A 25,776-nucleotide genomic window follows, 5' to 3' on the forward strand; every position below is an offset into this window, starting at 1 on the left:
GCATCCCATATGGGCATGGTTCGAGTCCCAGCTGCTCCACTTTCAAACCAGCTCTCTGCTATGGCCTGGGAAAGCAGTAGAGTATGGTCCAAGTTCTTGGGCCCCTGCACCCTTGTGGGAGGCTCAGAAGAAGCTCCTGGCTCCTGGCTTCAGATCAGTGCATCTCTGGCCGTTGTGGCCAATTGCGGAGTGAACTTGCAGATGGAAGACCTCCCCCCACCCCCACCTCAGCCTCTGTAACTCTACTTTTCAAATAAAACAAATAAATCTAAGAGAAGAAAGAAAGAAAAGAAAAGAAAAGAAAAGAAAAGAAAAGAAAAGAAAAGAAAAGAAAAGAAAGAAAAGAAAGAAAAGAAAAGAAAAGAAAAGAAAAGAAAAGAAAAGAAAAGAAAAGAAAAGAAAAGAAAAGAAGGAAGGGAAAGAGAGAGAGAAATTGGCCCGTGTGGGAAATTCAGTTGTCACTTCTCTCCTGAATCTCAGGTCAGAAAACAACTTGGGCTTGGTTTGGTGCTGTTTAACTTTGGTGTGAGGACTGTGTTTTGGTGAGTCTGGTCTGTTGGAGGGGCCTAGGGCTTATTCTGAACAATACCCTCCTGGGGCTGGCGCTGTGGCATAGAAGGCTAAGCCTCCACCTGCACTGTCGTCATCTCTTATGTCCTGGCTGCTCATCTTCCCATCCAGCTCTCTGCTACAGCCTGGGAAAGCAATGGAAGATGGCCCAAGTCCTTGGGCCCTTGCACCCACATGGGAGATCCAGAAGAAGCTCCTGGCTCTTGGCTTTGGCCTCCCGGAGGCCTGGCCACCGAGGCCATTTGAAGAGTGAAACCAGAAGATGGAAGATCTCTGTCTCTCTGCATCTCTGCCTTTCAAATAACATCAATAAATATTTAAAATACACAACAGCCTCCTATAATTTTTATTTAGCAGTTGGAACACATAACCGGGCTTATTAGATCAATGAACTAAGGTAGCTACCATTATTATTGTCATCTGGTTACCAACCAGCCAGTCACTGCTTTCAAATTGCAAAAAGCAAAACCAGAATCTTGACTAATTTTTTTCAGGGCCAGAATATCCTACATGATTATTCTTATTAATTTGCCTAAACAGCACTTTGAAATAGAGGACAATACCGTCACTTTCTATGCTTGTTTTTCGACTTCTTAAGACAGATGGTTCTTTTCTCTTTAGTAAGGAAAAAAATACCAAGTAAAGGGCAAACAGCAATTATGTAAAACAGTTTCAAAAACTGTGGGGTTTCACACAATTCAGAAGTGAGCGCACAGAGAAACCCAGGAACCTGTGAGGTGCGGGGCAGAACCAGCACAACTGAATTCCAAGGCCAGGTTCCTTCTCGAAGAGAAAACCAGGAAATGAGCTCTCATTGTCCCAGACTATCAACGTATTTCACAATTCCCAGTAGGATACTACCGCGCCTGGACCACGCCCACAAATGCCGGTCAGGCAACGTAGCGGGTCGTGCGTCACGGTAAATTTGGCCAGGCCCCGCCTTCTGCGCCCTCTCGTGCGCCTGCGCTCGCTTAAACGGAAGTTGCGCATGCGCAAGATGGGAACAATGTTTCTCCCGCACCCTTTTTTTTCAGGGCTCTCTTGGCAAGGGTATACTTCCGGGTTAAAGGATTTACTTCCGGAGAGCGGGAAGGCTGAAACGCGGTGGCTAACCCAAGGCCGAGTTGGCGAGGTCCTGGGTGGAGAAGGCTGTAAAAATGGACAGGTGAGTTTTGGGGGTGACAGCTGGGCTGGGAGTCTTGTCCCTCTTGCTCTTGCCGGAACGAAATAGATGAAACCAGATTCCGGGAGGAAGCCGAAGAGGTCCAGGGTGCTGGTCCTTGGACGCCTTTCCCGGACCGGGAGATTTCGGCACCTGACGGAGGAAAGCCTTTCGGCGTGGGTTGGGGAAGGGGTGTGGATGGTCGTCCCGCAACTCGCGCCGCGACCCTGCGATCTGTCCGGTGCCTTCCCGCAGCGTCTTTGGTGTCGCGGGTGGGCGGGGTAGGTGGTGGCCGTGCTTTCGAGATGCCGAGCAATCCGCTGGAGACGGTGAAGCTGGTCGGCGACGGCACCGAGATCTCAGCCAGCATCAGATAGGTACCGAGTTCGCCTTACGACCTGGGCGCGGTGGCAGCCGTCTTGCGAGAAAGAGGAGTTATTCAAGGTCCTTGGCCCCGGGGAATTCGTCGTGTAGTGGCAGCGATAACCCCGCCAAGTCAAGGAATAAGCGTTTTGTAGTGCACTGTGGGGAAAATGGAGCAGGTAACAGCCCGTCTCGGGAAGTCATCGGGAAGACCTCTCAAGGTAACGTTCTAGCTGGTGTTATTAGTCCGCAGAACATCCCCACGGTGCCTCCTCTGTGACAGCCGCTGGACTAGCGGTGTATATTCTGTTAGCTTGTTTAATCTGAAGAGCAGTCGTAGGAGCAGAAGTAGCATCATGGGCAACACTGGGGCTAAAGAGACGAAGTAACTCGGTGAAAGCTAGGAAGCTACCAAGTGGAAGAGCCAGGTCACCTTCGCGGACCTGGTGTCTCCAGCCCCCGTGAGGCTGAGGGCTAAGCAGGTGTTCACCTGTGAGCCAGCGCGCGCATGTGGGTCTCTGGGAAAGAAACAGGCTCCGAAATGTGCGGACGTGAAAGAGTGCGTGCTTTGTGCAGCCGAAGGGTCGTAAGGCGGTACCTGTTTTAGGGGGGCGATGTATGGCTGTGACTGTTCCAGAAGACTGTCGACCGCGTGTGATCCCACCGCAGCCTCCTGTGTAAGACAGGCGGGACTGCGTTTGGGAGATTGCAGAAGATCCTTTCAGGAGATGGTTCCTGCAATTCAGGAATTCCGTATTCCAACAGGGAGAGAAAAGATTTACCTTGATGCCGCAATTATCTAAAGCAGTGTTAAAACAAATTCCCAGGAGAAAATAGCATAGTGCTGGACAGTCAGCCAAGTTTTTGTGCAGGGGACCTTAAAGTGGGGTTTGGAGGAATAAGCAGGATTCGGAGCTGAGAGGGCATTCTCAGCAAACAACAGAGATCCAAGACTTAGCTGCTGGAGTGACCTATCCCTGGGCTGACCTGGGGGCTCCTGCTCCGTTCTTATTGATAGACCTTTTGTGCATGCTGCATTGTCATTTCATTTACCCGAGCTTGATTATACTGTTTTAGGGGTGGCTTCGGAGACTTGTCATCCCCTGTGATCCGAGAGGCAGAGGTGACACGCACTGCCAAGAAACAGAGTGCTCAAAAGAGAGTTTTAAGTATCCTTTGCATTTTAAGCATCACGTTACCGATTGTGGTATGTTTAGAATCAGTGTGATAGAATTTTCTTTTTGTGAGCAGTATTAGCTATAATAAAATGCTGTAGAAATTAGGTTTGTTCATTTCACACATAATGTTCTTGATAAATATATTGCTGAAGTTCAATGAGATTAAAATTTATGTTTTCCTGGAAACAAAGATGTTCTGTTTTACTGCTATCATATTTTAGTAAGCTTTTGCTGAGATGAAATTTTCTCTTTTTATTTGAAATCAAAGAACACTTCGGTCAATGTGTAGTTACCTAATATTGACATCCGAGAATTTAAATGGCATGAGGAATTACTTGTTTAAATGGTAGCTATAAAACACCTTGTTCTTAACTGTATTCATGTATTTTGTGTAGTAAAAATTTGGTTAATTCTAACTTTAGTGATCTCTTTTTTGCAAGGAAAATTTTCTTAACTCTTCCTATAGTTCGAACATCCCAAGATGAAAATTTTGTTAATACCACACCAAGAAATCAGATTATCCCTCGAACTCCCAGCTCATTTCGACAGCCTTGTAAGATTTTTGTTATCTGTTTTACCAAGACTGAAAATGAGACTTCAAGAAGTTAATATGGATAATAAGGATGTAAATAATGGACCCAGGATTCAAATATTGGTTTGTTTACTCCAAAGCCTAGGCCTGCTACAGCATACTACCTCAGTATATTTTATAAAATTATCATACAAAAAATTCATTGTAAAATAAGTATCCTTTTTTAAACTATTCAGTTACTGTATAATGAAAATATCTCTATTTGTGGTACATTTTCCCAGTGGGCTCAGTAATAATATAATCTCAAAGTTAGAATAGATTATATTTTCGTTTCATGGAAATGTTAATATTGAAAATATTCAGTTAGGATCTAAATGATTGAATACTGAAAAATCTTTGTTGTTTGTTGGCTTGCTTTGTCTTGATGATGAATGCTTGTGCATCTTGGGCTCTTTTGACTAATCTCTGGTTTGTAGTTACTCCACTGAACCGAAGCTTGCTAAAGCACCCAGATGTTTCCTGCATCCTTGGAACAGGAGGGAGGTCTCCTCGACTTACACAGTCTTCAGGGTTCTTGGGAAATCTGTCCATGGTAAGTGGAAAAATGGGGCTGAAAACATCTCCCTTTTTATACAAGTATATTTGGTTAAAAGCTTTTTAAAAAAAAAAAAAAGATTATTTATTAGAAAGGCAGAGAGAGAGGACTTCATCCGCTGGATCATTCTCCAAATGGCCACAATGGCTGGAGCTGCGCCGATCTGAAGCCAGGAGCCCAGAGCTACTTCCAGGTCTCCCACGTGGGTGCAGGGTCCCCAGGACTTGGGCCATCTAATTCTGCTTTCCCAGACACATTAGCAGGGAGCTGGATCAGAAGAGGAGCAGCCAGGACTCGAACTAGCTGGGATGCCAGCACTGCAAGTGGCGGATTTACCCACTGTGCAGGCCCCACGTCAAAAGCCTTTTAATGAAAACTGAAGTCATATTCATCATAAATGTAATTCTGTATTATATGCATTGATATAATGAGTTAGACGCTTGAAAAACTAAAGCCCTTAAGTATCTCCTGTCACAAGTAGAGACTGTGACAGCTGCATCATCTACATGCAGATAAAATATTTTAATGTGGCAGTTTGCTAACCAAAATAAATACATTCGAGGCTTGGTTTCTGATGGCTGTAAAAACCGTACCCTGCTTTGAAGCACAGAAGAGCTTCAGTAGTAGCATGAGTAGTAGATAAAGGATATCATAAGACAGACTCCGTGTCTCAGCCTGATTTGGCAGGACCTCCAGTTAGTGTGAGAACTGAACCGAATGAGGGGATGCCCAGCCGCTGTGTGCGGCAGGACTGACCGCTCACTTGGTTTGTGGGGAAACCCCACACCCAGTCACAGAAATGATCCGTGTGGTAAGAGCACACGAGAAGAATATGAGTTTATTTTTCTGAACGAGGGAATAAGAGAAAACTCTGGAATCAAATAGATGAGATACACTTCAGGGATTGCTGTGGTGCAAAATTATTTCACTGACTTGTTAAAAATACTCTACAGGGCCAGCGTTGTGGTGCAGCAGGTTAAGCTTCTGCTTGCAATGGTGACATCCTGTATCAGTGCTGGTTCAAGTCCCTGCTGATCCGCTTCCCATCCTGCTCCCTGCGAACTGCCTGGGAAAGCAGCAGCTGATGGCCAAAGTACTTGGGCCCCTGTAACCCACATAGGAGACCCAGATGGAGTTTCTTTCTCGCTCTTAACTTTGTTCTGGCACAGATCTGGCTTTTGGAGCCATTTGGGGAGGGATCTAGCAGTTGGAAGATCTCTCTCTTTCTTTCCGCTTTCCCCCTTCCCCATGTCTTATGCTTTCTCTGTTGTTCTGCCTTTTAAATAAAATAAGTAAATAATTTTTAAAAATACCCCAACAAAAAAGAATGAGTTCTGTTTGAGAAGGACACAGATGGTTTTTATTGGAGTAGTGGACAAAATTAAAATGATTCCCCTGTCTTTGGCTTTGTGCTGACTAAAAAGACACAGAGATTTTTATGCACGCACGAAATTCTCTGAATTAGTATTTTCTGAAGGATGCTTTTGTGTGTTAAACTTCTCATCACAGAAGGTTAAATCTGTCTTTAAAGTTTATGGCAGTCATTTGAATTTTTAGATTGTTAAACTGAAGCATCTTTGGAAAATTGCTGGAGAGGCGGGCATTTGATGTAGCAGTGAAGATGCCTGCATCCCATATCGGTGCCTGACTTAGTTCCGGCCCCATCCCAGCTCCAGCTTTCTGCTAACGTGCACCCTGGGAGGCACACTTGATGGCTCTAGTAGTTGAATCCCTCCCACCCACATGGGAGACCCGCATTGAGTTCTTGGCTCCTGGATAGCCCTGGCTATTAGTAGGACTCTGGGGAGTAAACCACCAGACGAGATCTTTGCCTGACTTTCTCTGTCATTCTGCCTATCAAATAAAGAAAATAAGCATTTAAAAAAGTAAGTTGAACAAAAACTTCATGGAAAATATATATTATTAAATAGCTGTGCATAGATTTAAAGTATTTTTTGAACCAAAATACTTATCTTTTAATTCCATTTTCCATGAACTTTTGAAAGTACCCTCATCTATACTAATGTACTGGGTTTATTTTGTCAGTGTGTGTCTTACTCTACTTTAAAACATGAATGAATTTGCTGCTTCTGAATTTAAGCAAAAGAAATTGGCATTTATTATTGTACTGCTTCAGCACTGCAAGATTAATGGTTAAAAGGTTGCTCTCTTAAAGGCTAGCACAGGAGAAAATGTGTATTATAAAGTACTTGGAAATTACTTAATCATCAAAAGTATGAGAATACTTCAAAAAGTTCATGGTAAAACAAAAATTTTTTTAAATTATTATTATTATTATTTAAAGGTTTATTTTACTTATTTGAAAGAGTTACAGAGAGAAGTAGAGATGGAGAGAGGGAGAGAAAGAGGGCTTCCATCTGCTGGTTCACTCCCCAAATGGCTGCAACGACCAGAGCTGAGCTGATCCAAAGCCATGAGCCAGAAGCTTCTTCTGGGTCTCCCACGTGTGTGCAGGGGCCCAAGGACTTGGGCCATCCTCTGCTGTTTTCCCAGACCCGTTAGCAGGGAGCTAGATTGGAAGTGGATCAGCTGGGACTGGAACTGGCACCCAGATGGGATGCCAGCACTGCAGGCCGGGGCTTTAACCTACTGCGCCACAGCACTGGCCTCTAAAAATTACTTTGGTACAAAATAATTTGAAATCCATGCATAATTTTTCATAATATATGTTTTTACAAACTTTATGAAGTTCCTTGTATTCTCCCAATTTATTTAAATAAATAACTTAAAAATTCTCTGTATTTGAAAAGCAGACAGAGAGCTCTCTCATTACTAGTTCACTCCCCAAATGCTCTCAATGGCCAGGGGTGAGCCAGGCCAAAGCCAGAAGATAGGAACTCAATCCAGATGTCCCACATGGGTGTCGAGACCCAAACATTTGAGCCATTACTTGCTACCTCCCAGGAAGTCAGAATGGAGAGTGGAGCCGGGGCAGGTGAACCCAGGCACCCTAATACGGGATGCAGACATCCCAAGCAGCAGCTTAACTGCTGCGCAAAGGCTCCCTCCTGGCCCGTTTTAATATTAGCCATGAGGAGTGGGCTTCCTAAAGGAACTTGAATCATGTGCTGTTTAATATTTTTACCCTATCTGCTTACCAAGATTTGATTGTGAGCCATTCTTGTTGATGATTTTTCCGTTTGAACCCTGCACTAATGAGTACTGAGAAGGAAGTGAGCCAGTAAGCAAGCACCTGCTATAAATTGGCCAAGCCTTTTGTTATACATTGTGTCTTAGAACCCATCATTAGCTTTTTATCTTGGGGAGACTGATCTAAAGATAACATTTTTATTGTTGCTCATGCATGGTTTGGAAAAACTTCTTTTAAAAAAAAATTTACTTATTTGAAAGACAGAGTTACAGAAACGGAGAGGCAGACGGAGAGAGAAAGAGATCTTCCATCTACTGGTTCACTCCCCAAATGGCCGCAGCACTCAGGGCTGGGCCAGGCCAAAGCCAAGGGTCAGGAGCTTCATCCAGATCTTCCAGATGGGTACAGGGGCCCAAGGACTTGGGCCATCTTCCACTGCTTTCCCAGACAAATTAGCAGGGAGCTGGATCAGAAGTGGAGCAGCCGGGACTTGAACTGGCACCCATATGGAATGCCAGCACCACAGGCAGCAACTTTACCTGCTATACCACAGCGCCCGCCCCCTCCATCTTTTTGGAAAAAAAAAAAAAAAAAAAATATATATATATATATATATATATACATATTTATTTATTTATTTGAAAAGCAGAGTGACAAAGACAGTGGGAGAGACAGAGAGATTGTCCATCCACTGGATAAGTTCCCAAATGCCCAGAATAGCCAGGATTGCCAGCCTGAAGTCAGGAGTCGGGAACTCCATCCAGGTCTCCCACATGGGTGGCAGGAACCCAAGGCCTTGGGCCATTATCTGCAGCCTCCCAGGCGTGTTCCCAGGGAACTGGATCAAAAGCGTGGAGTGGCTATGACTCTGATGTGAGATGCTGGCATCTCAAGCTGCACCAACGATACCTGCCCTCATCTGTTTTTAACTGCTGAAGAAAACTGGTTCTCCCATCCTTTATAGTACTTACGAAGTAGGGCTTAATTTTATCTGCTAATATTAGCTTAATTTTACAAAATGTAATCCTTACTAACTTTTTTAAAAGCATGGAGTAATACAAAGAAGAAAACATTAAAAATCCATAAATTCCTTAACATAATAACCCCTGTTGGCTATCTTTTAAAAGTAAAATACACAGAAGTAATGTTTTTAAAATGTGGTTGAACCTTATTCATTTTTAAAGCATTTGTTCACTCAGTGACAATAGCTCCATCACTTTTCTGCATCTTTTTCCTTCCAAGATAACCAATCTGGATGACAGTAACTGGGCGGCTGCGTTCTCATCCCAGCGCTTAGGGCTGTACACAGGTGTAGACGCCCACAGTGTCACAGAGGACGTGAATCTCAGCGCGGTCATGCTACGTGAGGATGATCCTGGCGAGGCTGGTAAAGTGGCTTGGAGCCTTGCGATAAAGCGGTTCTTCTCCTGACTAATGTCACGATGTTTTCTTCTCCTGTTCCTGAATGTCATGGTTTTATTTTTTCCTTTAAAGGGAGGGATGGCTTTAAAAAACCAGAAATTTATTTTCTTGGAATTCTGGAGGCTAGAAATCCAATGTACAGATATCTGCAGGGTTGGTTTTTTCTAAGGCCTCTTCCTCTTTCCTTCCATGGGAGGACAATTCCTATCAGGAAAGTCTTTGCTGGGTCTTCCCTCTGTCTGTATATTTGTCATTGTGTGAATTGCTTTTGCTCTTGGCTGTCTCTGGAAGTGTGAGAACCTGAGAAGCCCTCCTGGGTTGTCAGCAGCGTCTTGCCATTGTATCTGTTAGCATAAACAGCAGCCTTTGGATCATTGCAGGTCTCCTATTTGTATTCTTATTTGTGCCACCAAAAGAACTTAGGCTTAGCTGTAATCTAACACTGCTGATGTGTTGAGCTTTAACCTGGACAGCAGTGCTGCTTTTTCAGAAAGTATTGTAACTTTGCTAGTTTTAGGTTTGTTACTAACGTTTCCTTTTGTACAAGACCATTTGCTTTTAGTGTCTGTGTACCTACATACCATGTTCTTGAGTTTATCATCATCATCAGCTACCTTATGGATGTTAATTGTGTGGTTATCACTCTCCGAATATGAACTCCTGGAATCCTTACCAAGATCCATTACATAGTTAGAATGATTGTTCTCATTTTAGAGGAAAGGAAACCACTGCTCAGATTGGCTAACTGGCTTGCAGAAAATCGCCCAGCTAGGAAGTAGTGGCACCAGGATTTGAAACTAAACAGTTTGATTCCAGAGCCTTGCCCTTAACACCATGGTAACCACCACTTTCTTGCAGTGTCTGCAGTAATACATACTTGAATCTTGGGTTCCCCAAAAATACTTCCTACTTATTCTGTAAAATACAAGAATTCAATTTTAGGATGAGAACTCAAATATTAGTAGAGCAAATGCATTTTCCCTTACCTGAACAGAGCATTGAGTAGCTACTGTAATTCTTAGCCATTTTGTTATGCTGTGCTTAAAATGTAATTCAGATGCTTTAAAATGTGGCCCAATTTTTAAAATTGTTGACAAAATAGGAAACATTAATGACTACTGTATCTTTGGGATCTTACAAAACTAATAGGTTACAAATGAAAAAATAGATAAGTTGGACTATGCCAAAATCTTAAATTTCTATGCCTCAAAGAATCTAATCAACAGAGTGAAAAGGCAGCCTGTGGAATAGTGGGAAATATTTGCAAATTAGCTGAAAGGGGGCTTAAATCCAAAAAATAAAAAAAAAACAACTCCTGTAACTGCTGTAACTCATAAAATGGGCAAAAATTTTGAATAGATGTTTCTCTAAAGATTTTCAAATAGCTAGTAAGCACGTGAAAAGGTGAAATCACTTATCTTTAGAGAAATGTAGATCAAAACTAATATGAGATGCCACCTTACACCATTAGGAGGTCTATAAAAAATGGAGAAAATGACAAATTTGAAAATGATGTGGAGAAATTGAAACCCTTGTATACTATTAGTGGGAATGTAAAATGGTGCAGCCACTTTGGAAAATAGTAAAGCAGTTACTCAAGAAACTGAACGAGGAATTACCTTATGATCCAATAGTTCTGCCTATGCATATATACCCAAAGGATGTGAAAGCAAGATTTCAAAGAGATATTTAAATATTCATGTTCATAGTAGCCAAAAAGTGGAAGCAGCTGAGTGTCCATCCATTGTGTGCTATTTACATAAAATGTAGTAGTAGTATTTAGCCAAAAAGGAAGGACATTCTGACACCTGCTAACATGGATAAACCTTGAGACATTGCTAAATGAAATAAGCAAGTCAAAATAGGACAGACTAGATCATATAGATCTCCCTTATATGAGATACTTTGATAGAGACAGAAAGTGGAATGGTGGTTGCGAGGGACTGGGGATAGTGAGGAATTGGCAGTTATTGCTGAATGGGTAGAGTTGTAGTTTTGCAAGGTAAGAATGAGTGTTGTGGAGTGAAGTTGGTGATAGTAGCACAACATTGTGGATGTGCTTAGTGTCACTGAACTGTGTACACTTAAAAATAGTTACAATGGTAAATTTTCTTTCTTTACAGTGGTAAATTCTTTTTAAAAACTATGTTTTTAATTTTTCAATCAAAATTACCTAAAAGTATGTCCTATAACTTTTCTTTTTTCCTTTTCTTTTTAATGTATTTTAGCATCCATGAGTATGTTTTCTGATTTCCTGCAGTCTTTTTTGAAGCACTCTTCAACTACAGTTTTTGACCTTGTGGAAGAGTACGAAAACATTTGTGTTAGTCAGGTGAGCTGATTTCACCCTGTCATCAAACTCTAGTACTTTTAGTTTGCTAAACAGCATTAACCTGCTAATATCTATTGTGTACTGAAAGGGGATGTCTAGGAATTTAGTGGCAAAAATAGCGGAGAGTGCAGCCAGACCAAATTTTTTAAAAAAGAATCTTATATTTATTTGAAAGGCAGAGTGAGAGAGACAGAGAGAGAGATTTTTCCACCCAAATGGCTGCAATGGCCAGGGCTGGGTTATATGGAAGTCAGGAGCCTGGAATTTCATATGGGTATCCCACGTGGGTGACAGGTGCCCACTGCTGTCTTTTTAGGCACATTAACAGGAAGCTGGAAGGAAGTGGAGCAGCTGGAACTCGAACCAGCATTTGTATGTGGGATGCCAGTATTGCATGCAGCATCTTAACCCACTGTCCACCATGCTGGCTCCCTACAAAGAACACTTAAAGCTCAACAATAAGGAAATGAATAATGCTATTAAATGAACAAAAGATGTGCAGATATCAAGTGGACGTGTTAAAAATTATTCCATGTCATATGTCATTAACGAATTACAAATTAAAATGAGATCCTACTTCACACTTGTTAGAGTGGCAAAAATACAAAACACCACCAAAAGCTGATGAGAATGTGAGACAACAGGAGCCCTCATTCATTGCTAATAGGAATGAGAAGCAAAACAGCGACTTTGGAAGACAGTTTGGCCATTTCTTGCAAAACTAAATATATTCTTAACTATATGATCCGGTTATGCCATTCTTTGGTATTTACTCAAATGAATTGAAAACAGTCTACCCAGAGACCTGCACATGGATATTTATAGTGGCTTTATTCACAAAAACTTGGAAACAACTAGGTTACCCTTTAGTGGGTGAAGGAATAAACTGATACATCCAGTAGGTAGAATAGTGCTGAAAAGAAATGAGCTATCAGGCCATGAAGAGACACAAAAGAATCTAAAATGCATATTGCTAAGAGAGAGGCCAGTCTGAAAAAGCTCTGTGCTGATTCCAGCTAACTGACAGCCTGGAAAAGGCAGAACCATGGAGATGGTAAAAGATCAGTAGTTGCTGTGGTTGGTGAAGAGGGAAGGATGAATAGGTGGAGCATGGAAGATTTTTAGGGCAATGAAATTATTCTGTATGATACCAAACTATGGGATACTTGTTAGGTATTTGTCAAAACCCAGAGTGAGCTAACATAAACTCTGGGCTCTAGGTGATAAAGAAGTGTCACTGATGAGAGCAGGTGCAGGATAGTGATCATGAGGGAGGCTGTGTGTAGGTGGGGCGGGATTATTTGGGTCCTTTACTCTCTGGGCATTTTTGCTTTGAACCTAAATCTGTTATGAAAAATAACATCTAATTTTTAAAAAGGAGGAAAGGCTTCAAGACGCTATTGATTTGAAAGCAATAGAGATAATAATCTTGCTAGCCAACATTCATGAGCATTTAACAGTTCCAATTATCCATCTCTGAATTGTTCTATTATAAAAACAATTGGTTAAGGGCCGGCGCCGTGGTACAGTAGGTTAATCCTCCGCCTGCGGCGCTAGCATCCCATATGGGTGCCGGTTCTAGTCCCAGCTGCCCCTCTTCCAATCCAGGTCTCTGCTATGGCCTGGGAAAGCAGTCAAAGATGGCCCAAGTGCTTGGGCCCCTGCACCTGCATGGGAGACCAGGAAGAAGCTCCTGGCTCCTGGCTTTGGATAAATGAAGCTCCGACCCCGCTCCGACCATTACGGCCATTTGGGGAGGGAACCAACAGAAGGAAGACCTTTCTCTCTGTCTCTTCCTCTCCTTGTCTGTAACTCTACCTCTCAAATAAATAAATAAATAAATATTCTTTAAAAAAAATTGGGTAAATAACAGAAACCCTAACAATCACTCAGTGAATCAGTGGAGTCAGGATTCCAAGTGAGTTTAACAATGATTGAGAAGTATAGATAACACTTTTTTTTTTTAATATTGAAGTAAACTTTAATGAAAGGAATATACCTACCTAATAGACCAGGTGGACATCTCAGAAAAGCACTGAAATCCCAGTCTGCATTCAGAGTACTTTTTCATTTATTTATTTGAGAAACAGAAACATCTTCCATCCATTGCTTCAATCCCTAAATGACCACAATGACTAGAGCTGGGCTGATCAGGAACTTCTTCCTGGTCTCCCACATGGGTGCAAGGGTCCAAGTACTTGGGGTATCTTCTACTGCTTTCCCAGGCCAGAAGAGAGCTGGATCAGAAGAGCAGCTAGGACATGAACTGGTGCCCATATAGGATGTAGATGCAATAGGTGGCAGCTTTATCCACTACACCACAGCGCTGGCCCCTCAGAGCACTTTTTTATTTATTTTCATTTACTTATTGTTTTTAAAGAGTTATTTATTTTATTCGAGAGGCAGAGAGAGAGTGAGAGAGGTCTCCCATCCGTTAGTTCACTCCCCAAATGGCTGTAACAGCCGGAGCTGGTCCAATCCGAAGCCAAGATCCGGGAGCGTCTTCCGGGTCTCCCACGTGGATGCAGGGGCCCAGGGACTTGAGCCATCTTCTACTGCTTTCCCAGGCCATAGCAGAGAGCTGGATCGGAAGAGGAGCATGTGGGAGCCCATGTGGGATGTTGGCACTGCAGGTGATGGCTTTACCTGCTATGCCACAGTGCCGGCCCTGCACTCTTAGAATACTAGTGTTAAGGGCCAGCACCCTGGTGCAGTAGGTTAATCCTCCTCCTGCGGCGCCACCATCCCATATGGGTGCCGGTTCTAGTCCTGGCTGTTCCTTCTTCGATTCAGCTCTCTGCTGAGGCCTGGGGAAGCAGTAGAAGATGGCCCAAGTGCTTGGGCCCCTGCACCCAGTTGGGAGACCCAGAAGAAGCTCCTTGCTCCTGGCTTCAGATCGGCACAGCTCCAATCATTGCGGCTATCTGGGAAATGAACCAGTAGAAAGAAGACCTTTCTCTCTGTCTCTCCCTCTCACTGTCTGTAACTCTACCTTGCAAATAAATAAATAAATAAATAAAGCTAGTGTTAAGGCATTAGTTTGTGAATACTTTTCTTTTCTTTTCTTTTTTTCTTTTTTTTTTTTTTTTTTTTTTTTTTTTTTTTTTTGACAGGCAGTATGGACAGTGAGAGAGAGAGACAGAGAGAAAGGTCTTTGCCGTTGGTTCACCCTCCAATGGCCGCTGTGGCGTGCACACCATGCTGATTCGAAGCCAGGAGCCAGGTGCTTATCTTGGTCTCCCATGCGGGTGCAGGGCCCAAGGACTTGAGCCATCCTCCACTGCACTCCTGGGCCACAGCAGAGAGCTGGCCTGGAATAGGGGCAACCCGGACAGAATCCGGCGCCCCGACCGGGATTAGAACCTGCTGTGCTGGCACTACAGGCGGAGGATTAGCCTATTGAGCCGCGACGCTGGCAGAATACTTTTTTTTTTTTTTTTTTTTTAAGATTTATTTTATGTATTTGAAAGGCAGAGTTACAGAGAGGGAGATCTTCCATCTGGTGGGTTACTCCCCAAATGATCACAACCGCCAGGGCTCGGCCAGGCTGAATTCTGGAACCAGGAATAGGTTAATCCACGTGGGTGCAGAAGCCCAAACACCTGGACCATCCTCCCTGCTTTCCCAGGCACATTAGCAAGGAGCTGGATAGGAGTGCAACAGCCAGGACTCTAACCAGTGCCCAAAAGGGTTGCTGGTGTCGCCTGCAGTGGCCTTACCTGCTACACCACAACAGCAACCCCCACGAAAACTTTTTTCTTTGGGGGGTGGGGAGGATAAGAAAACCTGTTATGATTCTTCATGGTCTGAATGATAGTACTTCTACTTCTTAATAAGGAGATACTAGTCATAACCTTTGAGAAGTTTCTCTTACCCTGGGTTCTTAGCCACCTAGTCAGTAATTTTGTCCATGTTTCTGGAGAGAATATTCATACCTGACAATAAATTTTCACATTCACCTTAGTCCCACAAAGGATAAGACTACCATTCTGGGCCCTGTGCTGTGGCCTGTAGCACCACCTTCCCATATGGACACCAGTCTGAGTCCCAGCTGCTCCACTTCCTATTCAGTCCCCTGCTAATGACCTGGGAAAGCATCAGAAGATGGCCCAAGTGCTTGGGCCCCTGCACCCATGTGGGAGACCCAGATGAAGCTCCTGGCTCCTGGCTTCAGCCTGACCCAGCCCTGGCTGTTGCACCTATGTTGTGACTGAACCCGGGGATGGAAGATCTCTCTGTTTAACTCTTTTTTTTTTTTTTTTTAAGATTTATTTATTTTATTTGAAAGAATTACACAGAGAGAGGAGAGGCAGAGAGAGAGAGAGAGGTCTTCCATATGTTGGTTCACTCCCCAGATGGCCGCAACAGCTGGAGCTGCGCTGATCCGAAGCCAGGAGCCAGGAGCTTCTTCCAGGTCTCCCACATGGGTGTAGGGACCCAAGCACTTGGGCCATCTTCTACTGCTATCCTGGGCCATAGCAGAGAGCTGGACAGGAAGTGGAGCAACCGGTCTCGAACCAGCTATGGGATGCTGGTGCTTCAGGCCAGGGCATTAACCCACTGCGCCACAGCATCAGCCCCTGCCTTTCGAGTAAATGAAAAAATCTTTAAAAAATTTCTGTAACAAGAAAAACTTTGGTGCAGTTTTGTGTAGAAATGAAAATTTTAGTAACACTCATAGGAAAGTAGTTTTCTTGATTTGTTACATGGGAAAATGTCGCTCCCCCTCTTCGTGGAGGAACGACACAGGACCCTGCGCTGTTCTTTCGTCTGCTCGGCCCTCCCCGGGTTTGCTGCTGGTTCTTCCCGGGTTGGCTACTATCCCTTCCACCTCCGTGGAAGGGCAGTTCCCCCTGGCCACATTCCCCACTTCCGCAGGGGAGCGGCACACCGCCGGCCGGCTCTCTGGGGGGCTGCACAGGTGTTCCTTCAGATGTTCCCCTTAGATGTTCCTGGTGCATGCCGTCTCTCTCCTCCTTTATAGTCCTCCTCCGCCAATCCCAACTCGGCTGCCCACACGCCGAGCACGCTGCTCTCCAATCAGGAGCAAGTCCTACAGTTTATTAGTTGAACTGGAGGCAGCTGTGCGGAAGCTGTTTACTTCTCTCCCAGCGCCATATTGTGGGAGAGCAGATGCATAGAATAACTCTTAATTCCAGTAACTCAGTCCAGTCCGGGCTGCTCCCCACAGGAAAACTTCCCAATTGAATATTAAGATTTCTCTTTTTAAATTTTCATTGCTACTGTGTTGGCTCATGTTTTGATTTTGTCATATAAGGTTTGATTCAGCTTATCCTCTCATTAAATATACAGGGAGGAAAAAAATGTGCCTAAGACTACTATTGTTGAATCTGAGATCTAGAATATATAAACTTTTACATATATACTTACATAAACAACTTGCTCCATTTTCTACTGGGAATGTTATAATACATTCAGTTAAAAAGCAGGATAAGAAGAATTTATAATATGTCTCTGTGTTACATAAAATATTGCCTTAACGCTGGACTTAAAGAATACAGTTATTTGTTACTTGGAATTGTAGGAAAGTAACCTCTGTACATTTGTATTGTTAATTCAGGTGAACATATTAAGTAAAATAGTGAGCCGAGCAACACCTGGACTTCAGAAGTTTTCAAAAACAGCCAGCATGCTGTGGCTTCTTCAGCAGGAGATGGTTACGTGGAGACTGCTGGCTTCATTGTATAGGTAAAGCTGTGTGGAACCCATGAGTGAAGTAAACATAAGGAAAGGAACCAATTGGTGAATTATTTTAAAAGTTGGAGTAGAGTATGCTTGGAAATAGGGGTCTGCTATTTAGCATTTCTAATATGTTCGTTATAGTGAATTATGAGGAAAGATGGGAATATGTATATTTAAAGAAAATGTTAAAAATACAGCAGTACATAGGAGAGGATAGAATAAGAACTGACAGATAAAACTATGTAATAAGGAAATTTGAAAGATATTAGCCAAATTTTCCTTCTCTTAGAGCTGAGTGGTTTCAGCTCTCATTCTGTTGTTTTCTCATGTTAATGAGAAGATGTTGGGAGAAACTCATATTATCTCTTTATTTTTAACCATATGTGAAGATGTATGCATTAATGGGTAGCCATTAAAGTCTAGTTTTGCAAGCTGGAGGCATCACAATACCAGATTTCAAGACATACTGTAGGGCAGTTATAATCAAAGCAACCTGGTACTGGCATGAAAATAGATATGCAGGCCACTGGAACAGAATAGAAACTCCAGAAATCAATCCATGCATCTACAACCAACTAATTTTTGACAAAGGAGCTAAAATGATTCCCTGGAGAAAGAACAGTCACTTCAGCAAATGATACTGGGAACATTGGATCTCCACATGCAGAAGTATGAAATAAGACCCCTGCCTTACACATATACAAAAATCAATTCAAAATGGATCAGGGATCTGAACTGTGACCTGATACCATCAAAATACTAGAGGAGAATATTGGGGAAACTCAGCAAGACATTGGTATAGGCAAACACTTTTTGGAAAAGACCTCAGCAGCACAGGCATTCAAAACCAAAATAGACAAATGGGATTATAGCAAGCTGAGAAGTTTCTGTACTCCAAAACACTTAGCAAAGTGAAGAGACAGCCGACAGAATGGGAGAAAATATTTGCAAACTATGAAACTGATAAAGGATTAATATCCAGATTCTATAAAGTGCTGAAGAAACTCAACAAAGTAAATAATCTGTTAAGAAATGGGCAAAGGACTTGAACAGGCATTTTTCAAAAGAAGAAATTCAAATGGCCATCAGGCACATGAGAAAATGTTTGGGATCACTAGCCATCAGGGAAATGCAAATTAAACCACAATGAAGTTTCATCTCACCCCAGTTAGAATGGCTTTCATACAGAGATCAACAAACAGTAAATGTTGGCAAGGATATGAGGAAAAAGGTTCCCTAATCCACTGTTGGTGGAAATGTAAGCTGGTGCAGACTCTGTGGAAGATAGTATGGAGATATCTCAGATACCTGAATATAGACCTACCATATGATCCAGCCACTCCACTCCTGGGAATTTACCCAAACAAAATGAAGTCATCATCTCAAAGAGTTATCTGTACCCCCTTGTTCATTGCAGTTCAGTTTATAATAATTAAGATATGGAATCAACCCAGATGTCCATCAACATCTGGATTGATGACTGGGTAAAGAAATTATGGTATATATACACTACAGAATACTACTCAGCCATAAAAAGGAATGAAATTCTGTCTTTTGCAACAAATAGATGCAGCTGGAAGCCATTATATTTAGTGAAATAAGTCAGTCCCAAAAAGACAAATACCCTATGTTTACCCTGATCTGTGGTAATCAATAGAGTACCTAAAATATAATGTATTAGAGTGAAATTGACATTTTGAAACTTGTTGTTCATTTACAGCCCTTGTTTCTGTTGTTGAGGAAGTGTTTTTGTTCTTCATACTATTTGTTGAATTGTTTACTTTGTGTAGGGTTAATCTTATAAGTATAAAGTAAATTGAAAATAGATCTTTGAAAAAATTAAGAGTGGGAATATGAGAGGGAGGAGGAAGAGTGGGAGCATGAGCAGGAGGAAGGGAAGGGTGGGAAGTGTCACTATGTTCCTATATGAAATACATGAAATTTATATAAGTTAAATAAAATTTTTAAAAAATAGGAAAAAATGACTAGTTTTACAGCATGTATTTTTAATAAATACTGTTTTGTTCAGGTGTCAGATTCAGAAGGCATTTATCACTTATGTCATACTTAAAGTGCAGTGACTATGTTAATGGGAAATTCATTTGTTTACATATAGCTTAAAGATAAGTTCATGTATTTGTATGAAACAAGGGTTTTTCATTTTGTTATATTTCCTCAGAGACAGAATACAATCTTCAATAGAAGATGAAAATATGTTCGCAGTTACTGTAAGTTTTATTTTTTTTTTACTTTATAAATGCTTACAAGTTAAAAAAAATGTGTTTAGCAATAGGATTGGATTCTTGATCTTCATCTTGAAGTTCACCATTTAAAAATTTTTGTAATTAAATAAAAGATATGATCTCATTAAATAAATTTTTTATTTATGTTGGAGAGTAAAACATTGAGATTATGATATTGCCTACTTAATTGTCTGTACCAGTTTATATTCTCACTAACATGTATGAAAATGGTTTTACTCTGATATGGGATGTTAGTAATAGTTTGATTTTACCACTTGGGCATGAGGTTTCTCATTGTTTTGACATCCTTGATCACTGGTGAGGTAGAGTGTATTTTGTCTCCATTCATATTGCTTACATGAATTCTGTATTTATAGCTTTGCTCATTTTCATATTGTTTTCCTATTTATTCTTTCTCATGTCTGTTAGAGATTCTCTTTTTTATTTGTCTTTCAACTTTGTTGAAGGGTTCCTTTCTATTTTTGTCTCATCTGTCTTGTTTTCCATTAGCATTACATATATCTTGGTAAAGGAGGCCTTTCCTACCTATTTTAAAAATATTTCCCATGGCCAGCATTGAGTGTCGGGGTTAACCTGCAGCCTGCAATGCTGGCTTTTCTTCTTCCAATCTAACTCTCTGCTAATGCACCTGGGAAAGCAACAGAAGGTGACATAAATGTTTGGGCCCCTCCCACCCACGTGGGAACTGGGATGAAGCTCCTGGCTCCTAGCTTCAACCTGGCCCAGCCCTGGCCGTTGCATACATTTGGAGAGTGAACCAGCAAATGGAAGATCTCTTGCCATCTCTCTCCTTCTCTCTTTTTATAATTCTGCCTTTCAAATAAATAAATAATTCTTTTAAAAAACTTTTCCAGTGTTTTTCACCAGCCTTTCTTGACTTCATCTAGTTCTTTATTACAGTTTTTATTTGTTTCATTTATCTTTGTTTATTTTTACCTGACACCATACCTCTGAGGAAATAGTTTTTAAATTCTGAGATTAATGAATGAAAATAATAGAAGCAGCTGCAGATTGATCTAGCAGTTTGTACTTTGTGTTTTTCAAAGATGAACAACAGATTTAGTATGTGGTAAAATGCTTATTATGTGTGGATGATTAGATACAGTTATTTCTGATTGGTTTTTACCTTTCTGTTGAAATAATGTCCTTAAAGCATCTTTTCTTTCTTTCCTTTAAATTATTTCTTAATAGGCTGTTAATGCCAGTGAGAAAACAGTTGTGGAAGCATTATTTCAGAGGGATTCACTGGTCCGGCAAAGTCAGGTATGGCTAGAATTTCTAAACTTCTTGAAACATAGGAACAGTAAAGTATGAAGGTTTTTTAATTTAAAAGTTTTGTCTTGACTTTTTTTCCTACTCGATCTTTTTATTTTTAATTAAAATGAATTAGGAAAATTTCTTTCTTTTGCCACAATATTTATTTATCTTTAAAAAGAGAAACTAACAGTTGAAAAATATGCATGTAACCCTGCACAGGCCTGACCCCTACCACCACTCCTCTTGCCTGTAAACCTGATTTTCTGCCTCTTGTCTTCCTTACACAGATCTTTAATATGTTTGAAATCAGAAACTATTAAAGAGTAAGGATACCATTACAGATAAAATATTAATAGATGTCACTAATCTTTTTTTCTTTCCTAGCTGGTGGTAGATTGGTTAGAGAGTATTGCCAAAGATGAGATTGGAGATTTTTCTGATAATATCGAGTTTTATGCAAAATCAGTATATTGGTAAGTCATTAATGTTTTATTTTTTTAAAAGATTTATATTATGTACTTGTTTGTTTATTCAAAGGCAGAGCATGAGAGAGATAAATACTGATCTTTCATCCAGTGGTTCACTCCAGGTGGCCACAGGCTGAAGTTAGGAACCAAAAACTACATCTCCGTCGTGGTCTTCCACTTAAGGTGACAGAGGCCCAAATTCTTGGGTCATCATCTGCTGCTTTCCCATGTGCATTAGCAGGAAGCTGGATCAGAAGCAGGCAGTACCTGATCCAGCACTCTGACATGGGATGCTGGCATAAGTGGCAGTTTAAAGTGTTGCACAATAAACCCAGCCCCTAAACTTTTGTTCTTGAAGTCATATAATGTTGGTTTTGTTTACTTATCTTTCAATAAATACTTATTCTCTTTTGACTTTGTTTAGTCTGTGAGCAAAATAGATAAAAGAAAAGCTCTGTCTTCATGGAATTTATAATTAGGAGAGTTGGATAAAAAATATATTGTCAGGAATTTTTCTTTGGGAGAAAAAAAGAATCAGAGTTAATGGGTAGACAACGACAATGAGTCCTACTTTAAATGGAACAGGTGGCCAGGGAAGGATTTCTAAGGTGCGTCAAATAATAAGAGTCTCGGCCGGCGCTGCGGCTCAATAGGCGAATCTTCCTGTGGTGCCAGCACACCAGGTTCTAGTCCCGGTCAGGGCGCCGGATTCTGTCCCGGTCGCTCCTCTTCCAGGCCAACTCTCTGCTGTGGCCCGGGAGGGCAGTGGAGGATGGCCCAAGTGCTTGGGTCCTGCACCTACATGGGAGACCAGGAAAAGCACCTGGCTCCTGGCTTTGAATCAGCATGGTGCACTGGCTGCAGTGGCCACTGGGGGGTGAACCAACGGCAAAAGGAAGACCTTTCTCTCTGTCTCTCTCTCTCACTGTCCACTCTGGCTGTCAAAATAATAATAATAATAATGTCTCTTAGAAAATAAAGGTGATTGGGGCAGGCATTTAGCCCAGGGGTTAAAATGCCAGTTAAGACACCCATGGCCTATACCGGCTTACTTGGATTTGATGCCAGGCTCCGGCTCCTGCCTCCAGCTGTCTACTGATGTGGACCCTGGGAGGCAGTGGCTCAAGAGATTAGGTTCCTGTCAGCCATGCAGGAGACCTGAATTGAGATCCCAGCATCCTTAGCTGTTGGAAACCGGCAGTTGAAAACTCTTTGTCTTTCAAAAAAATAAAAATTTTTTAGAAGAAAAAAGGAGGGACCGGCACTTTTGCTTAGCAAGTAAAGCTGCCACCTACAGTGCCAGCATCCCGTATGGGCTCTGGTTTGAGTCCCAGCTGGGCTGCTCCACTTCCGATCCAGCTCTCTGCTATGGCCTGGGAAAGCAGCAGAAGATGGCCCAAGTCCTCGGGTCCCTGTCCACCCTTGTGGGAGACCTGGAAGAAGCTCCTGGCTTCGGATCGGATCAGCTCTGGCTGCTTTGGCCATTTGGCGACTGACCCAGTGAATGGAAGACCTTTCTGTCTTTCTCTGTCTCTGCCTCTGCCTCTCTGTAACTTTACCTTTCAAATAAATAAATAAATCTTTGGGGGAAACAAAAAAGGAAAGAAATGAAGGTGGCAAGCCATCCAGAAATCTGGGGGACAAATACTTTGGACAAAATTGAAACTACAAAGTCCCTAAAAGGGTAAAGTATTGGTACAAGAAGTTAACCAACAGTGGAAGATTTCTCTGTCTCTTCCTTTCTGTCACTGTGCCTTTCAAATAAATAATCATTAAAAATTTTTTTTCATTAACACCATTAAGAAGATGGAGGGAGAAGGGTGTCAGCCCTTTTGTGCAGTGAATAAGCCTCTACTTGTGATACCCATATCACATATTGGAGTGCTGGTTCAAGTCCCAGCCACTCCATTTTGATCTAGTGGTTAAGCTGCAGATGATGGCCTGAGTACTTGGAAGCCTGTCACCTGTGTTACCAGATGAGGTTCCTAGCTCCTGGCTTCAGCCTGGCCAAGTGCTGGCTATTGTGGGTATTTGGGGTGTAAACTAGTGGATACAAGTTTTATTTCTGTCTCTCCTTTTCAAATGAATAAAGGTTTTTTTAATCACTCCTTTTCCTTTCAGGGAAAATACTCTGCACACCTTAAAGCAACGACAGCTAGCATCTTATATAGGAAGTGTCCGTCCTCTTGTCACTGAATTGGTAAGTGTTTCAGAGTTAAGTGCATTTTTTTTAAGAGAGTTTTTCTTATTTTGGGTCTTTGTTTAGTTTCTTGAATATTTCACTCTAATACAATGAAGTTGAATTTGAACTTTATGGAATGTATTTCAACATATCCCATGGCCTCTGAATTGTAAAAGAAGACATGGGAAGTTGCCTAATTTAAAACAAATTGATGTGGTTTTACAGGTTGAATCCTTCAACGATAAGGTAGTGACCCTTGCAAGCTTTTTTCTGTAAAAAGCAGGGGAAAAAATAATGCCTTATGAATTAGCTTGAGGTTAGGAAGGTTATTCTAGGATATGAGTAATAGGAGTAACAGTGGATTGGAAAAGAACAAGAGCCAATTTATTTCTCATGTAAAGAAATAGAGCTTTGTGGCGGGTGTGGGGAGCGGGTATGTGAAATGTTTGTAATGAAGGGAGAGAGAAATAAGTAACAATTGAAAAAATTAATCTAATTCCATTTGGTAACAAAGATGGTTTTTGATAAAAATTGTTCGGAAACTACTAGGGCTTGGAATAAATTGTAGCTCAATTACCTTGTAGTAAGCAACAGCTGAAAATCATTTACTCTTAACTACTAGAAAATAGTGATTTCCTTTTGCCAAAGAGAGACCATGTTCCAAAATTGAATGATTGCGTCTGCAAAGTATTTGTGAAAGTAGCCAATTGACTTATGCTTTCCATTTTCTAAATTGATACTGTACAGTCAGTCACATTTGAAATAAAAACTGTTTCCTTTCTTAAGTCACATTAAATAGTTTTCATTTAAAATTCTTGAGGATCATGTGTGCTGTTCACCACTAAAGTGAGGGCAGTTTACTATCCTAAATGTTGAAAGTCATGTGAAAGATAGTGTATGGGAATTACTGTTTTAGGGAATTTTAATTATCAGAAATCTGGTTAAATTTTTTTCTTGGGCATTAGACATTAATCTTCACTAAGTACTTAATAAGTTGTCTCTCCATATATTCTCAGAAAGTACCAAGCAAATACTGCCTATTCATAGAATAAATGCCTTCCATTTTTTTCTCCGTGTCCTTCCTCCATCTTGGTCTAATTCTGTTTAGAATTAACATAGCCACATAGCTGCTGTGACAGAATGAATTCAAGTAATCTTTTAGTGTTAGGTGAGCTGGGCTAGGATAGTGGTCTTTCTCAGAATACCTTGCCTAATCTAGGCATGCATTATTGTGGGACAACAGAGTCTGTTTTAAGGAGGGCAGGGGGTGATTGTGTAACTCTTTGGACACAATCATTCCTTTTGTTACTTACACAATCACTCCCTTGTGACATTCTCATACCCTTGTTTCTTAGCTAAATTGTAAATGAATTTATTTCTGTGGTCAAACTTGGGACAGATTTTTCGTCTCTTGATATTTAAAATATGTATAGGGACAAGGAATTTTAGATGATTTTTTTTTTAACAGGATCCTGATGCTCCTATAAGACAGAAGATGCCCCTTGATGATCTGGATAGAGAAGATGAAGTTAGATTACTCAAATATCTTTTCACTCTAATCCGTGCTGGAATGACAGATGAGGTAAATCAAGTGTATCCTTCATATCAAATTTCAAAAAGGCATAGGCTCTTTAACATGGAAAATAATCTTTGTGGCCACCTAGTGTGCTTTGTCAGTGCAGTAACCCCATCCATGGTATTTCTGGATCTAACCTTCTGTTTGAACATTTCTGGTAATAAGATATAGATTCCTTTAGAAAGCAGTTTGCACAACTCTGATTTTTAGAAATTCACTCTAACCGTTCAAACGTTGCCTCCCTATGTTGCATGGCATTCCCTTCATATATCCTGTTATTTCTAATTATGATTTTTTAAGAGTTCAGAATATGTCTAACCCTAATTGAAAATGACACTGTTCAGGTGCTTGAAGACTAAACCGGCACCCATATGAGTTACTGGCATTGCAGGCAGCAGCTTAACCTGCTATGCCACAATGCCAGCCCCTAGCATAATATTTTTAAGGTTGTAAATTCAAGGTTTATTTTTTAAGGATTTATTTATTTATTTGAAAGAGTGGCAGAAAAAAGCATTCTTCACCTCTGATTCACTCTCCAAATGCCTACACTAGCTAGGACTGGGCCAGGCTGAAGCTGGGAGCCCAGAACTCCATCAGGGTCTCCTGTGTGGTTGAGAGGTCATGAATTCAGAACGATGTCTGGAGTAGGATAGTTTTTAACTGGTTAATCAGGCTCTGGAGCTCTAGTGACGGAAACCCTGCTCACTGTGTGCTTACAAGGGGAAGGTTGATTGGCTCCTGGAAATGAGAAGCATAGAGGGTTGTATCTGGCTTGAAGCAGGATCCTGGGATGCCAGAAATGTTACCAGGATATTGTGTCTCCCCGACACACTAATTCTGCCCTCCTGGACCTCCCTCTGGTGTCACTCCAGGAAGCCACTCCCATATTGTGCCAGAGATGGCCACCAGCAGCTCCAAGTTCAGCATCCTCCCATTAGCTAGCAATCCTAGATAAAAGAGTGGATTCTCTCTTCTGCTCTTCTGGTATCTCCTCCTGCAAGGTTTTTTTTTTTTTTAAGGTTTTGGTTTTTGTTGTTTTTTGTTGTTGTTGTTGTTTTTTA

At 41.5% G+C, this 25,776-nt stretch overlaps 1 protein-coding gene across 2 annotated transcripts in view; it reads left to right on the top strand.

Annotated features, from left to right (window-relative positions):
- The first annotated feature begins 1,574 nt into the window (after positions 1-1,574).
- NUP107 (nucleoporin 107) overlaps positions 1,575-25,776 on the top strand; it is a 42,549-nt gene continuing 18,347 nt past the window's right edge. For both annotated transcript variants that reach the window (XM_008256765.4, XM_051846421.2), the window contains exons 1-12: positions 1,575-1,735; positions 3,173-3,264; positions 3,740-3,826; positions 4,282-4,397; positions 8,755-8,899; positions 11,163-11,266; positions 16,848-16,975; positions 19,149-19,197; positions 20,425-20,496; positions 20,875-20,963; positions 23,079-23,157; positions 24,608-24,721. In XM_008256765.4, coding sequence (XP_008254987.1) covers positions 1,728-1,735; positions 3,173-3,264; positions 3,740-3,826; positions 4,282-4,397; positions 8,755-8,899; positions 11,163-11,266; positions 16,848-16,975; positions 19,149-19,197; positions 20,425-20,496; positions 20,875-20,963; positions 23,079-23,157; positions 24,608-24,721 — 1,083 coding nt within the window. In that variant the 5' untranslated portion in view covers positions 1,575-1,727. The remainder of the gene's footprint in view (positions 1,736-3,172; positions 3,265-3,739; positions 3,827-4,281; positions 4,398-8,754; positions 8,900-11,162; positions 11,267-16,847; positions 16,976-19,148; positions 19,198-20,424; positions 20,497-20,874; positions 20,964-23,078; positions 23,158-24,607; positions 24,722-25,776) is intronic.

Source organism: Oryctolagus cuniculus, chromosome 11, assembly GCF_964237555.1.
Source record: "Oryctolagus cuniculus chromosome 11, mOryCun1.1, whole genome shotgun sequence".
Taxonomy (NCBI): Eukaryota; Metazoa; Chordata; class Mammalia; order Lagomorpha; family Leporidae; genus Oryctolagus; species Oryctolagus cuniculus.